This window comes from Cebidichthys violaceus, unplaced genomic scaffold (genome assembly GCF_023349555.1).
Source record: "Cebidichthys violaceus isolate CVI_PGR_0920_01 unplaced genomic scaffold, fCebVio1.0.p SCAF_10, whole genome shotgun sequence".
Lineage (NCBI taxonomy): Eukaryota > Metazoa > Chordata > Actinopteri > Perciformes > Stichaeidae > Cebidichthys > Cebidichthys violaceus.
Window position 1 is genome coordinate 12,916,515 of NW_027176263.1, and position 24,369 is coordinate 12,940,883.

Below are 24,369 nucleotides of genomic sequence, written 5' to 3' on the forward strand. Positions count from 1 at the left end.
TAGGCCCTGATCACACCGAGACGCTATCTAGTTAGCTGTTCAACTGTTAGAGAGCTATGGAGTATGTGAGATATGTTATGATATATTTGTGTACTGTCTCTGAGCGAGGAAGAGAGAGAGAGAGACCACATTCCGTTAATCAGATTTGACCGCCCTGTGGACCACGCAGCCCCAGTTGAAAATCAGCAAAGTTTCCCTTTAAGCACATACAATTTGAGCGCCACTTCAAACCCTTTCAGGTCTCAGGTCTTCTCCAGATAAAACTGGCTTGACCTCCTACAACTTCCGCTGTTCATGCACAAAGTGCTCCAACTGCTTTCAGCACTGTGGCTGACACTTAAGATGCCATTGGCTTTCAGTTCATACAAATTAACTATCACTAATTTATTCCAGGAGGTCATCTTCAACTGACGGGCTGATATTTCAACTCCTGTCAGCCTCCTTTGGCTTTTGCAGACGTAGGTTTTCTTCAGATGTAGTCTTTAGTTACAGAGATAAAAAAGTATTTGAAGAATGCCAAATTAAAAGATCTTCGGGATGTTGAGACGTTCAGTCTGCACAGATTCAAGCTTTAAAGACTCCTCTGGGTTTTCATTTTAATGAAAAGAAACTCCTTGACCTTCACTGATCAGGTGCTGCCTTTCACTCCTCTTTCATTACAGGCTTTATTTTATTATAATGATATGCCGTTGTGCCTTCGGGGCTTTTCCAGTACAGTGCAAATCATTTGAAAGCTCTTTGATCCTTTTGCCTGTAATGATACTTAAAAGTGATGAAGACAGCCTGGTAATACGTATATGAATTGTGAGCAGGCTGAGAGGATGAGAGTTAAGTATTTGGATTCATGTTAATGATTCCTGCAAAGGAAAAAACTGTAGTGTGTGTGTGTGTGTGTGTGTGTGTGTGTGTGTGTGTGTGTGTGTGTGTGTGTGTGTAGTCTATGTGTTTCCCATAGAAATTGGGGAGCTCCAAGATTCTCTAATTTGTTTGTGCCTGTAAATTCTTCAAATGTTAATACCTTTGAGCAGATTTCCTCTAAAGTGTTTGAACAGGAGAGTAAGTAAGCAAACATGTAAATGAGAAAAAAAACAATATTACATTTTAATCAAATGACCCAGATGTCCTACTGCATCAACAGCCGCTATCTTTGCTTCCTTTTCGTACTCACAACCTTGTAGGAAGTGTGACTCCCTGAACACCTCAGAGGCCTGGGAGGACTCATCACGCGTCACAGCGTTTTGGGAGATGCTCTGAAAATCTTCAAAGAGAAGTGCTCTGAACTCTACAGAGTATTTTTAACTTCATATAAATACAGACCTTTTAAATTCATGAATAGAAATAGATTCTTGCAATGATTCCATCAGTCTTGAGGGACTCTAGAAGACGCTCACCACTTTAACTGTATAGCGTCATCATATTTACTGAGGCATTACAATGTTACCAAGGCTATGGTAATAAGGAGTTATAGAGAAGACCATAAAGCTGTGTTATGCTCCTAAATAGAAACATTCTCGATGTCAGGTGTCTCTGTTTTTTTAAAGCGATACTATGTAACTTCTATAAAACTTCTCCCTTTTATAAATGAAGTCAAATAAATTAGCAATAAAATGCACCATTTCCCAATTCATTACACTGTATGAGCACTAGCTTAATGTTTGCAAAACTGTGGGAAGGTATTGCTTAATGATTCTTCCTCACTTATGCTACTGTTAAACTGCATTTTCATATTTAGCATCATCCAATAATTGTTACTTCTACACAGAGTAGGGTACTGTTCATCAAAGGTTATACAGTCTTTATATGGATCTCCATAGTAAACAGCACATGCAATGTGTAGTTAATTGTAGTTGACATTCGTCCTAGTTCCTGTTCAGCAGTATTGTTTGTTTAGGGTGTGTCCTCCACTACTACAACTTCTGTAGTTTGCTGAGAAATGAAGCCGACACAGAAGTGCCAAAAAACTGCAGTTCCTCAAATTCAGGCCGCCTGAGGCTGGCTCTAAAAGCGAGTCAATCTCCATAGAGCTCCATGGCCAACTTTACAGCAGAAATAAGTGTGTTTATAGCCTGGTATGCTCCTTGTTCCAAATCACAGTGCAAAATTCACATTTTTTGTTGCAGAATTTGGCTGCAGTAAAAAACAAACAAATTGCATTAAAGGTCATCTAAGTCAGTTGTTCCCAACCTGGTGGTCAGAGGCTTCTATCATGCTAACATCTATCCTACTAAAATTATGTTAGTACTGTAGGGCTGGCTTGTCTCCCACCCATCCTCACATGCATGTTCAAATCAACAGACATTTGACCCAAACAACAATCTGGTAACCAAAACAGCCTGTTTAGACCAACACACCCCACCCCTCATGATAGCATCTCAATCTCCCCCATTTCTTGTAGCTGCGCTCCATCCAGGACCTCCAGACGGTTCAGATCATCAAGATCTTGCGGTACGAGAAGAAGGTGGCCGTTATGTTTTTGCTGATGATCTCCTGCTTCTTGTTGTGTTGGACGCCCTACGCCGTGGTGTCCATGTTGGAGGCCTTCGGCAGGAAGAACATGGTCTCTCCCACGGTGGCCATCATCCCCTCGTTCTTTGCCAAGTCCAGCACGGCCTACAACCCCCTCATCTACGTGTTCATGAGCAGAAAGGTTGGTATAGTCCTATAGCTCTTTTGGAAATAACTTTTTCTTTCTATTCATGGTCAACTTATAGACCTGCAACAATGAGGACATCAGTACAGTGCTCCTCTTCTTGCTGGTGGGGGTGAAGTCAGTGACGAAGTTCAACCATCAGAGCAGACCCATGTTTTGCCGGCGTCTGGAATGCAATATGTTTGTTGGAGCGAGTTTGTGTTCCGTCGATTGTTTTTCCCCACCAGTAACCACAGCTGAACTCGGTATTATAGGGCAAATCAATGGCGTGAGGGGTTGTTTTCTTCATGCGCTGCTCCAGTTTGTGGTTTGAGTCGAAAAACCAGGAGTTTTTTTTATTGATTTCTGTTTATTTTTATGAGCATTTTTGTTGGGTTTTTAAACAAAATAATGCAGAATTCAACAACCCAGAGGTCGTTTTTTAGACAAATTCTTCAAAAATGAGAATAAAATCTGCATCATAGTATCATAGTGTCCCAAGATTTAACGCGTTGTGTGCGTAGGAATGCAATTATCTTTTACACTAGTCTTAGTTTGCTGGAGACTGATATTATATGTTTTTTGACAGGGTGTTATTTCATCCTCTTACTCCCTCTCACAGTTCCGGCACTGTTTGCTGCAGCTGCTCTGCTCGCGGTTCTCCTGGTTGCAGTGCGGCCTCAAAGAGCGCCCCCTGGCTCCGGTCCAGCGCCCCATCCGACCGATCGTGGTGTCCGCGGGGGCGTGCGGCGGCAGGAACCGGCCCAAGAAGAGGGTGACTTTCAGCTCCTCGTCCATCGTCTTCATCATCACCAGCAATGACTTCCACCACCTGGACGTCACCTCCAAGGCTCGAGAGTCCTCGGAGGTCAACGTCTTTCAAGTGAGGCCGTTGTGATCCACAAGGGACCGGGACTTCTCAGCCCCACCACTCAGTATGCCTTAGGACCCAACATGCCAAACCGAACCAAAAATAATCCTGTCTGAACCTCTCGGGACATTTCTGCCTTCACACACAGTTACATGTGACAACTAGTTGTAAATATCCAACTGTCAGCCCGAGATCTCAGCTCAACCTTTTTCCTGACAGTGTTTTGTCTCACCAGGTAGTATGAAAGCTTGACATCATCTTCTACATCAGCTGTGGTGATATAAGCACATAAAGATGTAGTTAACAACAGGTTAAATGTTTCTCTTAGATAAAGAATCACACTTATTCGTCAAACATGCCACAACTGCAGAACTGTGTGGAGTTTTTGTTTTTTTGGGGGGACCCGAGTGGATGGACATGTGATAGCGGATGTCTTTTTCGGTTGGTACCCAACTGCAGGAGTGTAGCGTGGAAAACAAGCCTTAGCTCCTTAGCCATGAACCATAATACATTGTTGTGTTTGGATTCAATAAAGAGATCCTATTTTAAGCTACCTAGCTTGTGTCCCTTATCTTATTTCAATCAAAAATCTCTAGTGTGACGGGAGCAGTCACTGTGAAATGACATTTGTTGGATTTATATGTATGAGGAGCACAGGAGTGTAGATAAGAGGAGATGAGAGTGGGACCTCATTGTGCTGCAGTGAGACGCTCCTTTCATAACCTCCTGGGCTGTCGGCTATGAATAGACGTGATGAATGGATGTCCATAGCTGATAAAACTTAATCAGTGAGGACGTGTGACTGAGTGAAGTGTTTTTTGTTTTTAAACTGTTTAGATAAAAGAAAAATCAACTTGTTTGGTTTCTTGCTATTTTAACTAAATAAAAAAGAAACTCACTCAAAATAAGCGTTCCCAATATATGAATCTATTCTGTAAAGCAAAACTAAAATATATAATATATAAACAGAATAATGTGTTATTAAAGAGGTACTGCACAACTAAACATGTTTTTAGAGCTGCAAACCAAATGATGTGACTGTGATGAAACACATCAATGCTGGTGTCTTTATTGACATTTTCCTCCAAATGTATAAAAATCTGTATTTCGCAGGCTCAAAATGGCTCAACGCAACATGTACTGTTCAAAGTCAGCCTTGAACATTAAAGGCCAATGCTGACATAAATGGACTCGTACTTGTATAGCACTTTTAGTCTTCCGACCACTCAAAGCACTTTAACACTACATGTCGTCATTCACCCATTCATACACTGATGGTAGAGGCTACCATGGAAGGTGTCACCTGCCCATCAGGACTAACATTCACACTCCGTAGACACAGCTACGGGAGCAATTTTGGGGTTAAGTGTCTTGCCCAAGGACACATCGACATGTTGACTAACGGAGCCGGGGATCAAACCGCCGATCCTCTGATTGAAGGACTCTCCATAGAGCCACAGTCGCATACAGGGGACCTGGCGTGATTTATCTATGAAGTGTATCTATAAATAGAATGTTAACGCCCACTGAGCAGCTCCTGCTTCACACATTTCACACCAAATTTTAATTATTAAAACTGGGTTTGAAAATCGATGAAAAAATAATCAATACTCTCTGCTCTGAAACGCTGGGGGGCGTGTCCGCGGAATGCTCTGAAACCACGCCCAATCGTCGGTGAGGGTTGATTATATACAGTATATATGACAAGTTGGAAATCTCACTGCTGGACTCTACTTTTGCAGAACGCTGCTCGATGGGCAGAGCACATGCACCAGAGATGTCCGCCTGCCGAGCTCGGCTAACTTCTGGGTTAGCCCTATGCTAACTGGAATGGGGATAAAATAATTAAATTGCGTGGTTCTTCCAGACTTTCCGATGATCAAATTCTGAAAGTCATTTTCAGTGATGATGTGTCACCGTAGTATTCCAAGGCTTGTTTACGCTGCCCCCAACTGTCCTAAATCAGTCATTCCCAAAAGACGAGAGTCGAGACCCACAGGCGGTAAATCAATTTCTTCCATCCTCTTTTATTCAACATTTATCTCTGCAGTACACAGTTGAGCCACATGACTGAGTCTGCCGTTTGTATTGTTCTGATAATTGTAGTCGATTTAACTGATACCTATGGAAGCCCGTTTCCGCATAAAAGAAAACTAAAACAAAAAACAAAAAAACACTAAACAAATTAATTAAGCTTTTTTTTTTTTTTTTTGGGGTACTTTTTTCCACCAGAAAAAAATAAAATAAATAAATGCACCAACACTTTTGGTGCATCCATCTGTAACCATAACACTGACCAGATGTTTCCAGTACTCACGAAATTATGGGATACTTTAATACAACAGTCATAGAAGCAGCTCTTCACAGGTTTCTCTACAATTGACATATAAATGGATTGTGAGTACATTGAAGACTACTTTAAACGTGGCTTTACAACAGATGACATACTTCAATTGCTTGCTGTTTCACATGGGATTGTACTCAGCAAACGCACCCTTGAATAGAATTAATTTTAAGCAAAAAGTAGTTCTGGAGTAGAAAGAATAAAACCGATGTGGCTGATGTGGCAACCTTCACTGAACAGCAACTGGAAACATCTGGTCAGTGTTATGGTCAAATGCATGTATTTAACATGCGTATATATGTTCCCATTAACACATGCATTCAAGAGTGCATATCTCTTGAAATGGCTGATTTACCTATATAAGATCATATAAGGTGATGGCAGTAACACAGGAATGTTCATTCTACGCACAAATTCCCTCTTCTCACGTTTTCAAGATATGGCTTATTGTTAATTGGGTTGCGATGGTTTGTACTTTTTAAAAAGTAAAAACTGCAGGTGTAAGAATTTGTTGACAGAGTTGATATTGACCCCCAAAAATAATCACTGCATAAACTAGATGATGTTGAGAGAGATGGAGCCAAAGGCAAAATACAAATCTGACTAACTGTAAGCTGAGGGAACATGTATTTGCAATTCATATGTAAGCATCCATGTAAACTCGTACAGCACGTAACCCGGCCCTGGCCAGTGGGTTTAATACTGACATTGTTGTTCTCACAATGCAAATTGTGCAAATGGTGAGGATGGCATGTAAATAATCCAATCTGTTGGGCTCCTTCAGTCAAATCATTATCAGTCAAACGGCGATGAAATATTAAGAAATCCTACAATCAATCAACGTGTCTAGCACAAGTTCGGACAATCATTATTTCGCTACATTCATTTGCCAGGCAGAGCCTCTCATTGTGTTCATTAGAGGAGTCAATCAAACTCTAATCAAAATGTGGATCTCCTCAGTTCTAGTGTTGCTTTGCACTTGTCTGCCAGATCAGAGCCGGTGCTCAGGGGGTCCAGAGGGCCATGAGCCTGTCCCACATTTTCTCAGCAGGGATGATGAGCTTGCTGATATCAGGAGGGTTTTTAATGAGCAGGTAGGAGCCTCCCAAAGCAGCTCCTGTGACACTGAACAGCAAGCCACGGTTTATCACCTGTGACAATACAAAACAAAACTATTAAAAAAATAACAAAAAGCTACAATTCAGCATACAACGCATGCAAACTTTCTTAAATTCCTTAAACTTTCACATTGTGGATTAATTTACAGGAACATCACTCTCACATCACAACTGCAAAGAAAACTGTCTGTCTAGCTTTGCTTTCGTTTTTTGTTGTATTTTATAGGTCCCATAGTTTTTAGATAAATTCGGTGAAAGGAACTGACATGTTACTGTATAATCGTGAGGGTTCCTGAAAGGACTAATTGTAATTTGGTACCAATTGTAGGGAAACTGAGGTGCTATATTTGTACACTTCCAGTATTATAATTATAAGCATCTATTTGAGATTATTATAATTAATCTCAAATAGATGCTGGTGTAACCTATACAGTGTTTTATGCAGTGCATCAGCTGAACAAATCTGTCTACAAATCATACAATACAATGCATACAAATCAACAAAAGATGAGAATAACATTTCCAATAATAAACTAATATTTACTTGGGTTTAACGGATCTTTATTTATTTATTTGTTAAAGATTTTAGCAGTTCTTTCAAAGGAACAAACAACTATTCTCAAATAACTCACTTAACATGAAGTCTATTTTCCCCAGTTTTGTTTTTTTAAGTTAAATTGACAAGACAACATGTGGACAATTCACTCAAAATGTACTTTAACTGGCCAGATGGATGAAAAGTGATTACAATTCATCCCAACATGAATGTCTGATCCAAATTTCTTGACAATGCGTCCAGCCGGCTGGTTGTTGAGAAATTTCAATCAAATCAACAAAGGTCAACCTCATGGTGGCGCTAGGGGGAGAGTCAGGGGATCGCCACAGTCTCTAGGCGTCATCCTCTGGGAACCATGAACGTCCCTACAAGATGCAGTCAATGCAATCTGTCCTGAAGTTGTTGAATGTGACCATCTGTAGACCCACACCAGTAGCGTAGCTAAAACATCTGGTTTAAGAAGTTAAATCACAAACATCTGACTTGTTTAACATAATTAATATATGATAATGTGGGGTGATGTAACATTTATACATCTTCTCTTACTTTGTTTATAAATAAGTAAAATAAGCCTTACACTTTGTCATACAATACATACAGCGGCTGTTCAGGGATCTGTTTTTTCACCTTATAACTACATTCTCCTTACGCTCAGCTAGGACACAGACCATCCTGCAGCAGACTCAACACCGCACTAATTATTTTTTTATCAATTATAACAGTCTTCTTCACGCCACTCAGATGTCATTTTGTCCTTTTGCCCGGACATCCTGACGGGTTTTAACAATTTACAAAGGAGGCTGTGAAATCCCCGCTGTGCTTCTGACCATTAGTGCAGAATCCATCCAGACAGTTTAACACAGCGCCGGAGGGCTAACCGACTCATTACAGCCAAACGTGAGAAATAAGAAACAGCTCGGTGCTGGTATAAAATGTGAATTCGAAAAAGGCTCAAATTACAATACTAAACTGTACAAAGGTATGAAATATCTCTCAAAAAAGGCAATTGTATGCAGAGAAAATTAAATGGAAGAGTCTAAAACGAAGACGCATTTTCCTCAAAGTGTCTTACTTTTTCTTGCCAATGCCAGCGGTCCACGGCCTCATGGTACCTTGTCCTGGTGAAAGTGACCTGGAGACAGTGACGGGCAGCAGATGATACAGACTTTGCGGTAAACAGATCAGTGTGACAGTGCTTATTTAGTTCGTCAGGACTCTTACCATTGTGTAAAGGGGAACTATTGTCTTTGGCATGAGGAAGTGGAGGATGTTATCGACATGTTTTCGGAAAATGAACCATTTGGAATTGACGTGGGCTCGCATCTACAAAACAGGGGGGGGGAAAGTACACACGTTAGTGAAGTAAACCATCTGTCCTCCATATTGTAAAGTCCTAAAATAAATCTTGCAGCAGCATCAGAATCTCCAGACGGTCTCCTCCACTCTGCAGTAATGGGGAGGTTAAGCTAAAATAAAGTGCAGCAATTTTAGGATCTGTCAGAATAAGACGAGTGCATGAATTTTAATGGACAGATGGTAAGGGAGCTGTCCACCAGTCAGATGTGATGGAGAGCGTGATTTCTACAGATATTTAGAGCAAGCGCACCCAGAACCGGAGCGGACTTTCTTCCGATTGTGAATGGCCTTTCCATGCATCGCATATACAAACTTTAAAGGTTACTTATCATTATCATCACTCTACTAACTAGTGTCAAAAGCACAACATGTCACTTTCCAACGCTTGGAGTCTCTCAATCAATAACAAGAGACGGAGGTTGCCGACATTGTGAAGTAGCGTGGGATCATGGGAGTTGTGGTCTTCACCTCCATCGCCGTCACTGCAGTTTTACCAGTAGCCAAATTACCTGCAGAGGTCTCCTCCTCTCCAAAACAAACTGACCTGGTGATAAAAACCGGTAAGAACACTAAATGTAGCAGTTTCTCGTTAAAAAACAGCTTTTCTTCAGCGTTTGCTCAGCTTTGTTTTTCTGATACCTTAAGATCTAAACGTCCGATAATTAAAATTCTTCATCTGGCCAAAATACATAGTTACGAACGACCAAGTTCTAAAACGTGTATTGTAAAAATGTGGCTTAAAAGTGGATTAAAAAGTCAATTAATGGCAACTTCTGACAGACAACCACAACGCTGCAGCATGCGCAAAGGGGATATGACGCTACTGACAACCAAATGTCAGTCATCTTGATTATAATTACGGATTTCTCTTAAAAGTTATTTGAATTTATCCAGTCGTATGCTCACTATGCATTGACCTTACAATTTAAAACACTTCCGCTGTGGTGAGTGAATTACAAATGGTGAAGAATTTTAGTAAGAGATCTCAATATTTCGTCCACTGCTGTCATGTTTTGTGCTGGAGTCACTACCTCTCCAACAGTAGGAGCGATCAATTTCGAAAAGATACCTGAACCCCACTACGATGTCGTATGAAGTTATGCATTTTAAAGTACAAAGTTAAATTACTTCAATGTAGTTGTACATGGCCAGGTCTGCAATCGCGTGGTCGTCTGGAACTCGCACTCTGCTATACTCTGGCAGCACAGCACCTGGGCGAACACACAAGGCAAAAACAGCATTCTTATTCATTCTCTGTCTCATTTAATCTTGTTCCCTTTAAAAAGTACTCACTGAAATCCTCATTGAGCTGATCCAGTATTTCTCCAAAGACGATGCAGTCCTCGAAGCCCTGTGAAGCATGAAGGCACGGATGAGTCTCCCTTTAATTCCAATGTGCTTTTATTCTTCCCCTCCTTTGAGTGTTACTTACAGCGTTCATCCCCTGCCCGTAGAAAGGCACCACTGCGTGGGCTGCGTCGCCCATAAGGACGCATTTGTCTCCAATGTGATACGGGGAGCACTTGATGGACACCATGGCCTGCCCAGGTAATCGGAAGTAATCCGCTTTGAGAGCATCGCTGCGAAGCACAAACAGACAGAAGTAAAACAATCGCAAACTTGTATCTTGGTTATTCATTTTTACAACAACCGACTCTGGGTTTTTTGCCTGCTACAAAAGCGTCTGTCACGTCTGAATGAACTAAAAACAATCACACTCTGTCTGCCAGGGTAAAGTTAAAACAGCACAGGTGTTTGTGCCTGAGCACTGCAAATAAAATCACCCCAGAGAAGAGGTGAAGGGGTGACGGCCTCGGGCGTCTCAGCAGCTCATGCCTCCCGTGTCGCACCGACAAGCCGCAACATACGGTTCACCTCAAATTAAGACAAACCCATGTAACTGTGAGGCTGCAATTTCACACTTCAAAGCGCGCGGCTGTGGACATTGCTGATGTTGGATGATGGGGAATGAGAGGAGGGGTTTTTTTAGGTCGGCTTGGCAGAGAGGTCACTCACACTCCTATCAGTGGTATGGCATCGGGGAAGTATTTCTGGAAAAAGTCGATGACTTCGTCACCCGTGGTGATCTTCTCGAACTCATCAAAGGGCATGAAGAGGGTACAAGTAAATGTCTTGTCCTGAAATTAGAAAACAAACACAGTGCACAGTGATGTCAGCTCAAGAATCTATTGTGACACACTTTTTGTCAGGTTAAAGGTATAGTGTGTAGCATTTAGGGGATCTATTGGCAGAAATGGAATTTAATATTATTAAGTATGTTTTCCTGTAGTGTATAATGCCCTAAAAATAAGAATGAGCCATTTACATCTACAGCGTGTCCTCTTCAAGGAGCCGGCTGCCGTGTTTCCACATTAGCCCAGACTGGACAAACCAAACTGTCTCTAGATAGGGACATATGCGTGTTCGCGTCGGCCACCACAGTTAGTTCCACATGTTGCCATGTGTGACCTCACCACTAGCAGCTTGTTTAACCATCATATCTCTTTTACTATTTCTAAACATGTTAAAAAAGTGAGGATGCAGAGTTGTTCAAAGGCACCTTTAACGCAACGTGCCGAGTAATGAAAGTAAAGTAACGAGTAATGCAACGCTTTCCTTTTTCTGCATAATTACATTTGCCATGAGTAATGATTAAGTAATTGATTACAGCTTTCAAGTAACATGCCCAGCACTGTTCCAACGTCAGCATGCCGAAATTCCCAAAGCTTTCAGGTGTATCTACTGAGGAAGGCCATGAGACATGGGCAAAGGTTTTGCAAATAGTTAAGTAAGTGAGCCATTTATTGCAGATGTGTTCCCAAAGTCAAGAATGAACCCTTGCAGTCGTAGATGTTGCGTTATGTGGTGGATATGTATGTGGTATATTGCAGACACGGGACATTTCACATGTCTTTCATTACTTCCATGGGTCTTAAAACTCATAGAATCTCCCAGCCTCAAAGCAAATGCAACAGCCAAACTCCACCCAGTGCAGCGGGGTCGTGGGCGTGCCATAATCTGCCCAATTTAGCAGGGCCTATCTATCAACATTGCAAAGTCCTCAATGAGGATCTTTTAGCACGGCCTCTGTTACCATGCAATCCACAGGAGCAAGGATGTGTTAGTCGTTTTTTCTTCTTCTCCTTTTTCTCAACCTTAATGCGCTCCTGGGAACCAGGACAGTGGCAGAGTGAGTGCAAGTCTGCTGCCTGCCTTAACCTGGTCTCACTGAATGGAGCGAAACGGTTGTGCTGAGTCAGAGAGAGAAGTCTGACAAAAGCAGACAGAGACGCTGAGACCAATGTTGAATGCACTTATTGTAAGTCGCTTTGGATAAAAGCGTCTGCTAAATGACTGTAATGTAATGTAATGTAATGGAAAAGGAGGACACGACTGCGGTGTGAAATGTAGGACCAGCAGACGTTTTGCGGTCTCCGATTTGCGCTGAGTAAGTCCCTGCTGGTTATGAAGATCTGTAAATGAGGCTAATCAACTCTAATTAATGAGGACATCCTGGGGGTCAATCACGCCCTGATGTTGTCTGAAGTGATCATGCTTTTGTCTTTCTGGTTGTCAAGAAATGTGAGGGAATACCCTCAGAAACTCACATTGCTCATTTTACAACCGTAGTTTGAGAATCGGTGCAGCTTTAAACATACAGGAGAAAATAAAAATAAAATGCACACTCACCAAGTTGGGCAGGGCGATCATCATGAATGTGTTTCGTGGCCAGATGTGCAGATAATTAGGCTTCATGGCGAACTGAGGACAAATGAACAAGAGGACATCTACGATGGTGCCCAACAGTTGTGAGGCTAACATTGGCAGCATCTCACCCCCTTCACAATAAAAGGACGGTGCTGTGCGGGGGACTGACCTCTCCGTTGATGGGTGGCATGGTGAGCTCCATGTAGCCGTGGGGAATGTAGGTCTGGCTGTAGTTGAAGCGGCTGCGGCGGAGGAATCGCTTGCGGATGGCAGAGAAAGCTCCGTCGCAGCCCACAATCAGGTCCGCATTGATCTGCTCTTCGGACCCATCTGACCTGAGAAACATACCAGTAACATGAGAAAATCGCTTCAATGTACGGCCTACTAACGCCTTTATAAGCTAAATAAATCACGTTCTAACTTGATTTTTGTATACTCTGAGGGTCCTAGAAGCAATGTCCTGCTGTCTTTGTGGATGTTTAGCATGAGAAAATGTGTGGGGCCCTCAGGCTATATGTGCTTCGGGTTTGATTCAGTCACGGAGCTGTGTGTTTGAGCTTTTCTTTCTCACACTCGGCCTTTCTTATTATGCACACGTTGGGAGTATCTTTACCTCTGCAGAAGTTCACTTAAAGCTGCAGCCTTTGTGTGGCCCTCCCATTAGTACATTTGAAAATTAGGCCACTAACTATTGGTTTTCTATTATGTTACAACTGAAAAAAGGGGTTTTGTTTTTTTATTCCGTGCAGATGTTAAATAGTTCGAAACATATCTAAACAGCACATGGCCTCACCCTAACAAAACTTAAGGACTCATTTTAGTGTCCAAAGTAATTTTGATGTCATAACAGCTACATATTTCATTGACACTTTAAATTTGAACGACGGTCATGGATCGGGCTTTTTCTGATTTCAAAGTAATTTCACTTAAGTGGCCACTTTTAAACACACCCAGCATACTGTTTGGTCCATCTACTCATTTAAAAGCTGCTCCAAACAGCAGGAGTCAGAATTCCCCACATCCCTGAACACAGTCTGCTATGCCACATGGAGGGGGCTTCCAGCCATAGCTCCTGGAGTTACATGGGAGTGAAATGTTGGCTCTGAGATCTGACTCTCACTTATGACCCAAGAGAAAAATGAGGGTGCATCTGTTACTTAAATGTGAATATAATTTTGGCGCTCTATCATCCTATTTTATGATCCTTTGCAGAGGACATAATGATGTTTTTATGTGCAGTTAATTTAATTATTCTTGACCCCATAGACATAAGTGTAAATATTCATCGTCCATTTCAGGACACATCTTGTGCAAAAAAGGGGTGGAGCAGGCCAACACATGAAGCGTTGCAATCTATCAAATAGCGTGGCTAATAACAGGTAACTAGAAGATTCATTTGGAGGTCTGTTCATATACAAACCTAAAAAATTAAAGTCTAATAAAAGCTTGAATACTGACGTGCAGCTCCTTATTGCGACAGCAGTCACACTTGGGTCTGCATTCACCACATTCCACTCCAGAACATGCAGACTCAGCAATGATGAGATAGTTTAGGCAATACGTACTTTACACTGAATTCAAATGGGAGCTTCAATGCCATTTTGACAATTGTAGTAAAGCAGATTTATTATTAGGTCTGCTTATATGATTATTAGACCTGCTATATTTTCACATAGAAATTACAATTGTGTGAAAATACAAAAATGCGACCAATAAATGTGTAAATTGCAGAGTTGTGAGGCTTGGTGGCAATTCTCTTGTATGCATGTGCCTCCACTCGAAGATCTCAATTATCAGATTGTTGATTGGTGTTCAGCGACCATGTGTAACCTCATTAACATGTTATTAGATTTACAGCAATAACGTAGATTATTGTTTGATTATAGACTATAAACTGGAGACAGCAAATATGGGCTTTCACAGGTCAAGCACAGGGTAGAGGAAAGGATGTGTCCTGTGTTAAGTGCACGCCAGGGGGACTTTTGGATTCACTTTATGTCAAACTTGATCTAATTGAAGTGCATTAAAGTGTTTAATCACTGTGACAATAACTGCACAGTGAGTCATTCTGATCCACAGTTTTAACAGGGTACACGTCGCACCGCCAGGCATGAAAATAAAGTAAAATAACAGCAATGACAATATACACATCAAACAGATTTGTACACGTTTTAGATAAGGCTGAAGTCAAATTAAAAACTCGACGATCAAATTAAAACTCTGCCCCTGCATACTGTGTTGATAATTCCCTGCATGGTTATGCGCTAATTCCCACAACTAAAAAGACCCGGAGGCGTTTTGGTGTTAATTGGGTTGTAAACTGTGCGTCTCGTGCTCGAGGACAACCAATTACAAAAAGCCAATAAAAAGTCAAGCACAGAGTCTTCAAAGTCAACATGTTTATTGCCATCCCAGACCTCTGGCAAATAACATGCACAAGGCCACGTGTGTCAACATGTTCAGAGTTATGACAGAGAATCAAAATGAGCACATCCTCTTCCTAGATATATATATATATATATATATATATATATATATATATATATATATATATATATATATATATTGACGATTTTGTCAACTTCTTTGACAAGAAGGTGAACGCTATCAGATCTTCCTTCTCTCAGCCCCCCTGTCCCTGTCCACCCTCTCCCTCCCTCTCTCAGTGTCCCTGTCCACCCTCTCCCTCTCCACCCTGTCCAGCTCTTCCCCCACAGCTCTCCCTCCCCTCTCCATGCCCCAGCTTACCCTATCTGGCTCCCCTCTCCCCTAACGAGGTCCTCAACCTTGTTACATCTAACCGCCCCACCACGTGCTCCCTTGACCCGATCCCTTCCCCTCTTCTTCAGGCTATTGCAACTGAACTCCTTCCTTTCCTCACCCACCTCATCAACACATCTCTTGCTTCAGGATGCTTTCCCACAGCTTTCAAGACTGCCAAAGTCACCCCCATTCTGAAGAAACCATCGCTTGACCCCTCGGATGTCAAGAACTTCAGACCGTTTCTCTTCTACCCTTTCTATCCAAAACACTTGAACATGCTGTCTTTAATCAACTGTCTTCCTATCTCCACCAGAACAACCTCTTGGACCCCCACCAGTCCGGGTTCAAAGTGGGTCACTCAACAGAGACAGCCCTCCTTGCGGTGACAGAGTCGCTTCACGCCGCGAGAGTGAACTCTCTCTCCTCTGTCCTGATTCTCCTGGACCTGTCTGCGGCGTTTGACACTGTGAACCATCAGATCCTCCTCTCCACTCTCGAGGGGATGGGCGTCTCAGGCTCTGCACTCTCCCTGTTTGCATCCTACCTGACAGGTCGATCCTACCAGGTGACATGAAGGGGGGCCGTGTCGGAACCACGCATGCTGACTACGGGGGTTCCACAAGGTTCAGTCCTGGGCCCCCTTCACTTCTCGCTCTACACAACATCTCTGGGTTCTGTTATTCGTTCGCATGACTTCTCCTACCATTGTTATGCCGATGACACCCAGCTGGTCTTGTCATTTCCCCCCGGTGACACCCAAGTGGAGACGCGAATCGCTGCATGCTTGGCTGACATCTTGAAGTGGATGACGACACACCACCTCAAGCTCAACCTTGACAAAACCGAGCTACTGTTCCTCCCGGGGAAGGGTTGCCCACACCGGGACCTGTCCATCACCATTGATGATACCGTGGTGACGCCAACTCGGACTGCAAGGAACCTGGGTGTGACCCTGGATGACCAACTGTCATTCTCAGCAAACATTGCATCGGTTACACGCTCCTGCAGATTCCTGCTCTACAACATCAGGAGGATTCGCCCCTTCCTCACTGATGAGATGGCGCAGGTTCTCATCCAGGCTCTTGTCATCTCCCGCCTGGACTACTGCAACTCTCTACTTGCCGGAGCCCCGGCATCGGCCATCAGACCTCTGGAGCTTGTCCAGAAAGCTGCAACTTGCCTGGTGTTCAATCACCACACAACTTCCCTCCTCCGTTCTCTACACTGGCTACCTGTAAGAGCTCGCATCCAGTTTAAGACTCTGGTGCTAGCCTACAGGGCAGTGAAAGGAACAGCTCCTTCCTATCTCCAGGCCATGGTCAAGCCTTACACCCCCGCCCGACCACTTCGCTCTGCTGCCTCTGGGCGATTGGTCGCCCCGTCGTTCAGAGGTCCCTGCGGCCGATCGACCCGGTCACGGCTGTTTTCTGTCCTGGCCCCACAGTGGTGGAATGAACTTCCCACTGACGTCAGGACAGTGGAGTTGCTGCCCATCTTTTGGCGCAGGCTGAAAACTCACCTCTTCAAGAAGTACTATCCTGAGCCTTCCACTAAGCACTTATTGTATTCACACTAGCTTGTTGCACTTATTGTATTCGTATTGGTTTGTTGCCCTTATTATATTTGTTTGTTTCTGCACTGTACTTTTACTCTGGTTTATGCTCTGGTTCATGTTCTTAGATGCTTGTGTAAGCAAGGAGATGCACTTATGACTTCTGGTGACTAGTAGTTCTCTTGAATACCTATGTTGAATACACTTATTGTAAGTCGCGTTGGATAAAAGCTTCTGCTAAATGACTGTACTGTAATATATGTGTGTGTGTGTGTGTGTGTGTGTGTGTGTGTGTGCGTGTGTGTGTGTGTGTGTGTGTGTGTGTGTGTGTGTGTTACTCATGTTGTGTGGACATAAAACTGTTTCATTACATTTTTAGGGTGAAGTTTTGGTTTAAGTTAGGTTGGGGTAAAAACGTAGCACTCTAACCCGGGCACACAGGGACCTTACATTTAAAGACATCGTGAAGGTCCCTTATTAAAACCATTATGGATGGATAAAATCCTATATAAAAGTATTTAAGGTTTAAAAGATCACAGACACAGCAGCAGGTGGGGCAGAAGAGGGCAGTTTTTTATAAAAATGATCCCCGCTGTTAAGTGAATAAGGTGAGTGAAGTATGTTAAAATACCTACAGTATGTAATGTCTATGACTTAAATAACCCTAATAAAATAATACCATGAGATTTTTTGCGGTAATGGGTGTATTTAAAATAATTGTTCATCAAGCTAATTGGAATAAGTAGCACAAAAATATATACATATAAGTTAGCGTATGGTACAGAGGTGCACGTGTGTAAGACGGGTAACTATTTACCTGGCAAAGGTCATTAGCCCCGTTTCAGCACTCCAGTCCTGCAGTTTGTGGTCAAAGTTCAACTTTGTGTTTGGATACGTCTCTGCCTCTGTGGGAGTAACATGTTACAAAAGGAGCTTATACCACAGATGCAAGCATAATGTCAACACCAGCAGGTTCATGTGACAGGTAATATCTTGTTAAAATGCACACGGAGCCTTTCACGATTCCAATAAAATGCCGCAAGGACACAGGCTGCCAGCAAACAGTTAAATCAATCCCCCGCTGAAGGGGAATGACCTTTTCTGCTGATTAGCACAACTCTCGTGAACAACACTACACAGCAGTCAGTCGTTCTGGTTTTTGGGATAAGCGACGTTTAGGTTGTCACACTCCCCAAAATCTCTTTATCTCAATGTTCACCCCAGGAGTCTGATAAGAGCGACGGCTTTACAATTGGCCCCTTTTTCAGCACACATGATTAAAGACGGACCCATGCTGTCACACATTATCTCCGATCGTGCACTGAGGCACTTCATTAAATATTAGGCAAAATCTTTTTAGCCTGAAAAGACCAACACATCCTCCAGACGTGCCCTGGCGTAATCAAACGGTTCAAAGAAGGGACAGGGAGTATCTGTCTTGTCACTAGCAAACCACTGAAATTAGGACAACTGTTGGGAGAAAATAGTTGTTCTTTGAACTTGAGCTTGAATGAAGAATGTATTGAGGGTAACTTGATTGGCTTTTCATAGAATTCAACACAACGTATTAATATACTGTATTTTATGCTGTTTGTAAAACTGGATCAGTGATCCAGTCTGAGTTTTATTCTTTAACCTCTCTCATCATGCTCACACATGAGGGGAAATGTCTTTTGCAACCAGATCTAAAATGAGAAGAATCTGCTCAATATTACAGAGTTGTTCGAAGGCAGAATCATTACAAGACGCATTTCATTTCTTCCTTTGCTCTCTCTTTCGCTCTCTTTCACTCTCTTTCTCTCTCTTTCTCTCCTTCTTTTTAGGCTGAGCGTTTCACCTTGTGCTGCTGCCTTTATGTAAAACTGATGGCATTCAATTCAGGCTGAATTGTAAGTGTCATAGAAACGGCCTTCGCAAGATTGCTGTCATAACTTTCACGTAAAAGACAGACATCTTAAGTAGCCGCCAGATTTATGTAATGTGCTGCATGTCTGAAAAGGACTAAAACTAGAACACATTTCGCAGCGTTTTCTTCTAGAAAACGTCCACCATTTGATTGTCAAATCATCACTATAAATTGGCTATAATGTGGTTAATCCAGCGCTCATCCTGTCTTACCTGTTAGCAGCTCTTTGTTCAGATTGGCTCGGTCCACAGACAGGATGAACTGAAAGAAAAATAATCTGTGTTAAAGTGCAATTGTACAAGCAACTACAGCTTTAGTTTCATTTAACTGAGCAAGTCCCCGTGGGATTGAGCACCAAACTGCCAGCGGTGTAATTAAAAGCCATTTTCAGACTCACCAGACTTACCATGCTCTATTGCCTTGTGACATTATTTCAGTCAGACTGCACCAGTTGTCACTTGTACTGTTTAACATTTGGCACATTCTCGAGTCATTACAGTAAACGTACCTCTGCCTGTGCACGCATGTTGTTGAATGTCTTATTGTATGGAAATAATTAGCATAGTTCTTGCATCAAAGAAATAAAAAATAAATTAAAAAAGTGCAGTTCTTTTTGTGAATGACTGTAGTCCTACGATTGGCAATGATGGGATCATATTTCGGTTTAGTAATGATAGAATATATGTTCACATTATAACAACGGTCAGCTCACCTGGCCTTTCTTGCCATAAGGGATCGCGGACTGTTTCCCACTCGGGGAATGGATCATTCTTGAATTCATGGGGATCCCCTGGGAGACAATCTGTGGAGAAATGATTAATACAGAAAAAAAGACATTTATTCACTTTAGGATGAACAATTCTGCAAAGTGTCACACTTTGCGTTTGCAAAATCTATGTTTTCAGTCTCAGTGGTCAAAGTGGAGACAGGGTGTCCTGCCATGGACTGTCCAACATGTGGTCGCCCAGCATCTGACCGTGAGAGTTCATGTGAAAGCCTTGTAAAGCAGGGCTCGTTTTGTCATGCTGAAAAGTGTAAAAGGGTCTGATGCAGACTTCTCACGCGTGCATAACATGCTCGGTGCAGCAAATGTGGACCAACAAAGACGACCGCTGACGTCAGATGCCAGAATGAAACATCTTGAGGGGATTGCGAGCAAAGAAAGCAGGGTGGACAGGTTGCCGGGGGCCTGGCCACATATGTATTATTATTATTATTATTATTAGAAATCCGGCTAAACTAACAAAAAAAAAGGGGGTTCCACCAGCTTGCCTCCACCTCGTAGGAGTAGGAATAGTGGATGAGCCACACATGTTTGTGCAACAAACGTGATATCTTTTAGATCAATAAACAAGCAGGCGAGGGTCACACCTGTCCTCATTTCCAATTTATAGTCAAACATTGAATCTATTTGATCAGCGTACCTTGTCCTCCATCCCAACCTGCTTCAGTGCTTGCCGGCCCCTGTGAGACAAAGCCAGGTTGATGCTTCTTCCCTTCACTACTTTGGCTTGCCGGATATCTGGCCAAAATCAGACACAAAGACTTCATTTAACCTTTGGGAAATTTTGAATTATCTGTTGATAATTCAAAATGATGTGATGTGTTTTTAACCTGTATTTGTCTGTTCAGGATTATTGTACAACGTATGCAAGGGGTCTGTTCGTCAGAGAGGGGTATGATGTAACAATGTTAATTTCTTAAAAATAGAGCTTTGAATACTACCTTCCCGGGTTTCAAAGACTTCCACATCGAAACCTCTTTTAGCAAAGAAGCAGGCATTCAGTGCCCCAACCTAAATGATGAAAGTGAGTAAAGACATTTATTTGAACATCGGTGCTTTACAATGTCATACAAAACTAATTATCTCTTAATAAACAATATTAAAGGCTAAACTAAAGGCTGCATAGCAATAGCTAAACACACAGATTTTGCAACCTTATTTCCACACTGCTAAATTCAAATACACGTTTGACTGCAATGTGCAGTAAAACATAAAGTCTTCTTTCCACCCCCACCCCAAAAAGAGCCTACAAGACCCCACTTTAGAAGAAGACAGTCGCCTTGGTACGGGTCAATATAATAGATCAAAAGGCAAGACGTACAATTCGTTTCATAATTCACTTTTGTTTTCTTTTCTTACCAAACCACCGCCCACCACCACAACTTTTTTCTTGGTTGGCCTGACTGTTGATTCCTCCATTGTGCTTCAGGTTCTCTGGTGATCTGAACCTTCTCACTGTCCAGTTCAGAGTGATTGACTGAGGTGGTGGGTAATGATTAAAAAGAGGCGGAGCAGAGAGAGTCCCATGTAATGTCACTCCCGACACTAGTTCCCCTTCCCCTCCAGGTAGGCCGAGGTCTCTCCAAACAACCTGCTGAGGTGGAAATTTATTGTGATTTTGCCAACCAGGCTGAACCGTCCTGCTGGATAGGCCCACACTGTCTTTTCTTAAAAGTTAATATAATGATAACCTGTGTGTAGGCATAAGGCCCATTAATAAAAAGAGGGACGAGCCCATTACAGCAGTGAGGTGACTGGTGTGATTGCTGTCTAGTGAATGCCGCTGAACAAGTGAAGTTTGCCATCTAGTGGCTGTGTGATGTCAGCGATTTCAGTGGGTATAACTACAACCCACAGCACACGCACGTAAATTCAAAGAGTAAGTGTGCAGAACATTTTCAGTTTATGTTATCAGTGTTAATATTAAAGGAAAGGTGAGCTACATACAGCGCACGTACAACTAAGAAGAGAATATCTAAAAACAAATCAAAATAGCCTGCAGTTATTTTATTTGTCAAAAATATAGTAAAAAGTCGCCGATTTATTTTTTACATATCTAATTTTGATGCGATGTTCAAATGGTCTTGGCTTGAATGTCCACAGTTTATCAATTTTATTTTATTGCATGTGTAATTTACCCATTCCCACAGTACAAAGAAAGCGACTCTCGATCTCATGCTTCAAAACAATGAAAAAATTGTAGTGTGTAATGTATTATAGGCTCAGTATTCTCTATGAAATGTCCAGCATGTTTCGTATTTTTGCACTTCTTATATACAGTCTATGATTTGCGGTGAGACAACAAATGGCACTATTTATCTGTGTAATCGATGTAGATCACAACAATATCCAGCATCTCCAACTCACGGTTTCTATCGGTACAGAATTCTAAAAGAAGCATCTCTTACTTGACTACTTTTACAGCTAATTGCGTTATTGAACAATCAATTTAGCAACATGCCAGCACAATCATGACGACTTTACATTCTTTGGAAAAACCATGAGCAAAACATAAACATGTAGCAATAACATTAAGAACACAATAAAGAATATAACAATTCGAAGTTAAATTACTTAAATTATGACAATTGGAGGAGTAATTTGCAAAGGTTTGCGGATGTTCTTTGGCATCTCTGACTTTACTATTGATACAATTTCTGCATCACCAGTTAACTACACCTTATGCCCATTTAGTTTTCCACAGAGGCGATGAATTGCGTGCAGTATTTTAATCTATTTATTTGACAATATTGCATCACTTGTGTTAATTTCTCAATGATTTGTAACTACAGCTGAATGCGTAGGACGGGGCTCTTTAACCAATACGATACGCTGAACAGAAATCCACGCGCAGGGCTCCTAATCGATATCAGAACCAATGACACAACACAATTTCAGAATTGTGCTAGATATTTTGCCGCATGCCAGTCATTTCAACTTTGACTGCTAAATTAATATGTGTTGTCGCTATCACATGGATCAGCCGCTGATATCATCGCAGAATTGATAACGTGCCATGTTGAATTACGCGTTGTTCGGTGTTTGATTACTTTAGTCTATTTAAATATGGCGCTGTAAAAGCCAAGGTTTGTTTTTTATGGGTGCAAAGTATGTTTAAGTGCATTAACCGAACGGCCCAGTTTACGAGATATCGCCAGTCGGCAGGCAACGGTTTCTGTATTAATAAACAAGATTTTAGGTAAGTGTTGTCAAGTCAAATGTCTTAACTTTTTGTGAAAAAATAAGTGAGTTATTTTCACACCAAAGGTAGGCTAGCTAGCTGCCGAACTAAAGCCGGTTTGCTGACCTAAGTTAAGAAGCTAACGTAAGACTGAAGCCGCTAGCTATGTTGCTATCTAGGGTGGCACTGTTAGCTAGCTAAAAACGGATCTGTGTGCGGAGCTACCGTATAATTCACAATTATAATACATTTTATAACAGCGGGGAATACACACTGGCCCCACATTTAGACAAACGAACACGACTTGTATCCTTGCTCATATTTCTGGAGCTCATGGTGCTAATTTAGCAAGCTAACGTTAACGCTAGTTTGCCTTCAGTGAGGGGGATTGTTTTATGTCCTCTGGCGAGTAATGCTAGCTAATCTCTGCTGTACTTTGGGCGAAACGGTTGTATTCGTGTTTTCATACAACCACCTAATAGCCCATTGCAAATAATTCTGGTATATTTCCTCTTTGTCTAACTGCTGACTGTAACGTTACTTTGCGAAATACAGTTCCGGACAGGTTTGTTTGTTGTTTCAGAGCTGATAACAACTATACGCCGTGTGAGTTAAATAGTTAAATGATTAATTGTCATATTCCTACAAATGTGCTCTACATCAACAATGAGTTTGCTAATATCAGCTTTTTTCACAGTGACGTTACCAGGTGCATGTTGTTGCTGTGAGTCTGAATGAATTTCCAATTGACCCAACTATGGCATCTGTTAAACACCTGAAAAGGAAACCTCAGTGAGGGTTGTGGCTTACTATATTTAGTGTGAGCATATATTATTTATTTATATATATATATATATATATATATATATATATATATATATATATATATATATATATATATATATATATATATAATACACGGAATGTCACTTGTGATTTTTGTCCCCAAAGCGCTCTGTGCCTTACCAAAAAAGAGATAATGGAGTCACCCTCGGTAGAACAGAAGATTTGGGTTATATCAGAATAGGACAGAGTCCTTGGCTAACTGTACAAAACGTTGACTGTACATTTGATTCCCTCCACTGCAGGCTGGTGTCATCCTTACCTCTCAGAATGAACGACCCGGCAGTGAACAGGGTGGTCGGTGACATAATTCGCTCTCCTGAGGACAAACGGGTTTACCGGGGTTTGGAGTTCACCAATGGCCTGAAGGCAATGCTCATCAGTGACCCAACAACAGACAAATCCTCAGCTGCTTTGGATGTCCAAATAGGTAAAGGCCTTTCATCACCATTGTCCTGCCAGGTAGTCATGTATTTTCACGTGGCTTTAAGCATTACCGGGACCTTTTTTTGAAAGCACTAGGGAAAATATATGCACAATATCTAAACATTTTCTCTGCCCTGTATGCTATGAAAATAGACCATTTTAGTAAATTGCTTGGAAAAAAATTGTGTACTTCTCAGATTACCATAGTTACATGCACAGAGTAACCTTAATGCTGGCCGTATACTTTATGTTTTTTTTTTATTTTAGTTTTTCTCTTATGAATTTATAATAAATAAATTACAGACATCACTATGTCAAGATGAATTGCACAA

At 41.8% G+C, this 24,369-nt stretch overlaps 3 protein-coding genes across 4 annotated transcripts in view; 2 read left to right on the forward strand and 1 right to left on the reverse strand.

The window, feature by feature from the left end:
• opn3 (opsin 3) overlaps positions 1 to 4,053 on the forward strand; it is a 7,381-nt gene extending 3,328 nt beyond the window's left edge. Inside the window, exons 3-4 of the mRNA XM_068718153.1 lie at positions 2,396 to 2,647; positions 3,252 to 4,053. Of these exons, the coding sequence (XP_068574254.1) occupies positions 2,396 to 2,647; positions 3,252 to 3,527 (528 nt within the window). The 3' untranslated portion in view covers positions 3,528 to 4,053. The remainder of the gene's footprint in view (positions 1 to 2,395; positions 2,648 to 3,251) is intronic.
• Positions 4,054 to 5,507: 1,454 nt separating this feature from the next.
• On the reverse strand, positions 5,508 to 21,044 carry kmo (kynurenine 3-monooxygenase). Its single transcript, XM_068726468.1, has 15 exons — positions 20,947 to 21,044; positions 20,529 to 20,598; positions 20,228 to 20,325; positions 19,516 to 19,605; positions 19,016 to 19,064; positions 17,715 to 17,802; positions 12,752 to 12,917; positions 12,565 to 12,636; positions 10,891 to 11,012; positions 10,307 to 10,454; positions 10,168 to 10,225; positions 10,003 to 10,085; positions 8,740 to 8,841; positions 8,591 to 8,650; positions 5,508 to 6,995 (listed from the first exon to the last, which is right to left on the reverse strand). Exons 1-15 carry the CDS (start codon positions 21,004 to 21,006, stop codon positions 6,849 to 6,851), a joined length of 1,413 nt encoding a protein of 470 aa, XP_068582569.1. The 5' UTR covers positions 21,007 to 21,044; the 3' UTR covers positions 5,508 to 6,848.
• A 1,625-nt stretch (positions 21,045 to 22,669) lies between these two features.
• The window catches only part of ide (insulin-degrading enzyme), a 28,941-nt gene continuing 27,241 nt past the window's right edge, over positions 22,670 to 24,369 (forward strand). For both annotated transcript variants that reach the window (XM_068726480.1, XM_068726488.1), the window contains exons 1-2: positions 22,670 to 22,786; positions 23,857 to 24,041. In XM_068726480.1, coding sequence (XP_068582581.1) covers positions 22,698 to 22,786; positions 23,857 to 24,041 — 274 coding nt within the window. In that variant the 5' untranslated portion in view covers positions 22,670 to 22,697. The remainder of the gene's footprint in view (positions 22,787 to 23,856; positions 24,042 to 24,369) is intronic.

Excerpts from the sequence above, each read along its gene's own strand:
- kmo (XM_068726468.1), bottom strand. The coding sequence starts at position 21,006 with ATGGAGGAATCAACAGTCAGGCCAACCAAGAAAAAAGTTGTGGTGGTG. Across the intron at positions 11,013-12,564 it reads TGATCGCCCTGCCCAACTTG|GACAAGACATTTACTTGTAC; the intron begins GTGAGTGTGCAT and ends TTCTAATTTCAG. Across the intron at positions 6,996-8,590 it reads GCTGGCATTGGCAAGAAAAA|GTGATAAACCGTGGCTTGCT; the intron begins GTAAGACACTTT and ends GTATTGTCACAG.